At 39.1% G+C, this 3,120-nt stretch overlaps 1 protein-coding gene across 1 annotated transcript; it reads left to right on the forward strand.

The window, feature by feature from the left end:
- Positions 1 to 1,289: 1,289 nt before the first annotated feature.
- Positions 1,290 to 2,567, forward strand: LOC107667872 (uncharacterized). Its single transcript, XM_016459602.1, has 2 exons — positions 1,290 to 1,506; positions 2,077 to 2,567. Exons 1-2 carry the CDS (start codon positions 1,374 to 1,376, stop codon positions 2,565 to 2,567), a joined length of 624 nt encoding a protein of 207 aa, XP_016315088.1. The 5' UTR covers positions 1,290 to 1,373.
- Positions 2,568 to 3,120: the final 553 nt, after the last annotated feature.

Genomic DNA, 3,120 nt, shown 5'->3' on the forward strand with positions numbered 1-3,120 from the left:
TCATTTTTAAATGCATAAAAACATCTTAAATGCAAGTAAATTGTCTACTTTCATATTTCAAATAACTTTTGAGACAATAAAATGTCAAAATATTGGGGAAATTATACTTTTATTTTTTTGATGCTGGAAACACACTTCGTCTTTGACCCACATACAAACACTGTGATGGCAGTGGGATTGAGGGGTCATGAGATTAAACAATTGTTCCTCACAAAAATGAAAAATTGTTGTAATTTATTTACTCTAATTTCATCTCAGATGGTATGTGTATGATTTTCATTGTTCGCCTGATCATGAACTGGAGATTTTTACACAATTTGTCTCCTTCCATTCTATCAACCTACTCATCTAAAAACTCTAAAATCCTAATATTTGTGTTCAAATCAACAAGTCTCACACATCTGGGATGGAAGGGGGCTGAGTAAATGATGAGATAAGTTTGATGAGAATAGTCCTTTAACCTAATTTCCCCTCAATCCCACTGCTATCACAGTGGGTTTGTGGGTGATCGTTTGTGTGTGTGTGTGAGGAGAGGGGTAGTGGGTGTGTGAGTGTGAGTGTGTGTCAGCATCAGCCAGGGAAGCATATTCAACACCAACATGTTTAAGAATGCAAGCCAGCTGACAGAACATTGTACTAGTTATGCCCCAAACAGCTGAGGCTGTGTTTCGTGTGAAATTAACATTACTCCAAATATTTTCATTCTTTTCTCTAATAGGACCACCCCTATGCATTGCCTGCATCTCCCACTGGTCTAAAGACCAGACTCTGTGAAGCCTTGGCTAGAGTGGAGAGTCTAGAGCACGAGTTGAGGAATGTAAAGGACCGGGAACAGAGGGCAAAGAAGACTGTGTGTGATCTTCTATCTAGAGGATCTGCAGGGAAAGAACCTCATAAATGAAGATCTGAAAGAGAGACTCAGTTTCTACTCTGGTAACATGAAAATAACATCTTTAACTAATTTACACTCTTAAGGAGCATGCAGTCATTTTGCAGTATTCACTTTACATTTTATAATTTTATGTACTCTGAAAATGCAGTTACCAACCAGGGACATTGCAGTGGGGTGGCTTCTTGGGAGCCATCCTGAATGTTTTCCCAAAAGCCCCAAACATTTCGGATTTTACAATTAATGTATCATTGTCCCGTTATCAATCTCGTTGACTGATCTTACAATGGAGCACAATTTCAATTATTATAGCCATCTATTGGTCACTGCCCCAGCCTGTCACCCTGTGTTGTTGTTAGATCAAGTCCATTTACAGCTTTCAGTGAGCAAAATTACAGTGCTACCTTTGGAGTATCTTGATTTTGCCATATTGACAATACTGACATATTGACAAAACATTTTCTTTTGAAGGTACCTGTCTGTCATGGGGTTCATCATCAACATTGATACCCTCATGTTGTTGATTCCTGAGCTGCTACAATTTCAGCGATATGTCTGCACCTATCGATTTAGCCAGGATCACTTGGAGCTCCTCTTCAATTCTATCAGGGCATCAGGTAAGGATTTCTGAAATTTGCAAATATATATAAAAAAAATCATTTGAAAAGTGCAAATATCAGTATTAAATGCTTGATTAATTCAAATCCCGATTCAAACACCCATGCAGTCTTACTCCTAAATGCCTGCGGCTTTGTCTCACCCAAGCTCTACTGCCTTTCTTTGGATTACTATCCTGTTACTAAATGCCTGCGGCTTTGTCTCACCCAAGATCTACTGCCTTTCTTTGGATTACTATCCTGTTACTCCACAATCTGCTCTTTTACCTACCTGTTACTCCACAATCTGCTCGTTTACCTACCTGTTACTCCACAATCTGCTCGTTTACGTACCCGTTACTCCACAATCTGCTCGTTTACCTACCTGTTACTCCACAATCTGCTCGTTTACCTACCTGTTACTCCACCGAGGCCAAGATATATATACGACTTTCTACATCTAATGATTTTTTAGTCTGATAAAAAAAGTCTTACACCTCTTGGGTGGCCTTAGGGCGTTATCAGCAAATTTTCATTTTTGGGTGAACTATTCCTTAAGTGTTGTGAATGTGTCTGTGTGTTTGTTTTTAGGAGGCTGGAATAACAATCCTACTGCAGGCCAGTTCCAGGGCATTTTCCGCCATCTCATGGTCCGGTGCGGTGTCTCACCAAGCATTTCAGGAAATGTGGTAGAACAGAATGAGACCGTGTCCCTATCGGCTGTTGAGATGTCGTCGACTCTAGCAACAGAAGAATCTGAAGACATTCCATCCCCTTTTGTAAACATCTCTGCACTTGTGTGTGACCACAACTACCTGCCAACCCGTCTTGGGAGCCTTGTGGACAATGCCCTTGTGTACATTTCAGGGTTTGTTGTTCGTCAGATTTTGAGGAAGCTGTCCTGTGATGTGTGTCGTGCTAGCTTGGTGACAGATGCTGTATCTGCGTCATTTGATCAGAGCTACCACTTGCTTACACTGAAAAACAATGGAGGACTGATGATTCCTTCTGAAGGTACAATGAAGGTGGTCAGATCAGCTGAGAGGTTTATTCGCCAGTCATCCTCATTATATAGCTTTTAGTGTTATTTGTTATTATTTTACTTATTGTACTATTCATTACTCCCTATTTACCTTTTTATTGTCTATATCATTTTGCATTTTGCAATACATACATTAGAATGTAATATCAAATAGTATTATTATTATTATACAATTTGCTATTATCAATCTATTATTATGCTGTTAGGGTACTACTCATTACACACAACTCATTTTATTGTTATTGTCTATTCTAATAATTCCTTAGTTAAATTTATTTAATATCTAATTTAACTATCGAGATTTTAAGTATCTGGATTTTTTTTGTACACCACGTACATCATAAACCACTGATATCAGTTGATAAAAACAAACGTTGTCATATTTTTATACAGAAAAACCGCAGCTCTCCCTGTTCATTGCATTTGTTTACAGGGAACTCTTGCCCGCACCAATATGGCGGACGCGTTGACGTATCGCAGCAACGGACCGAAACGGCCAATGAGGCGTCTAGGTATTTATATGTCTATGGTTAGTCCTATCTCTGAAAATTCACGGTCAAGCCAGCCGCACTTTTTTTGGCTTGCGCGAGTAA

The sequence above is a fragment of the Sinocyclocheilus anshuiensis genome, unplaced genomic scaffold (assembly GCF_001515605.1).
Source record: "Sinocyclocheilus anshuiensis isolate Anshui unplaced genomic scaffold, SAMN03320099.WGS_v1.1 scaffold2285, whole genome shotgun sequence".
In the NCBI taxonomy this organism is placed as follows: Eukaryota; Metazoa; Chordata; class Actinopteri; order Cypriniformes; family Cyprinidae; genus Sinocyclocheilus; species Sinocyclocheilus anshuiensis.

What these genes read in the sequence shown, in the direction of transcription:
- LOC107667872 (XM_016459602.1), top strand. Translation starts at nt 1,374, where the DNA reads ATGGGGTTCATCATCAACATTGATACCCTCATGTTGTTGATTCCTGAG. An exon ending in CAATTCTATCAGGGCATCAG is followed by an intron (nt 1,507 to 2,076) that starts GTAAGGATTTCT and finishes GTTTGTTTTTAG; the next exon opens with GAGGCTGGAATAACAATCCT.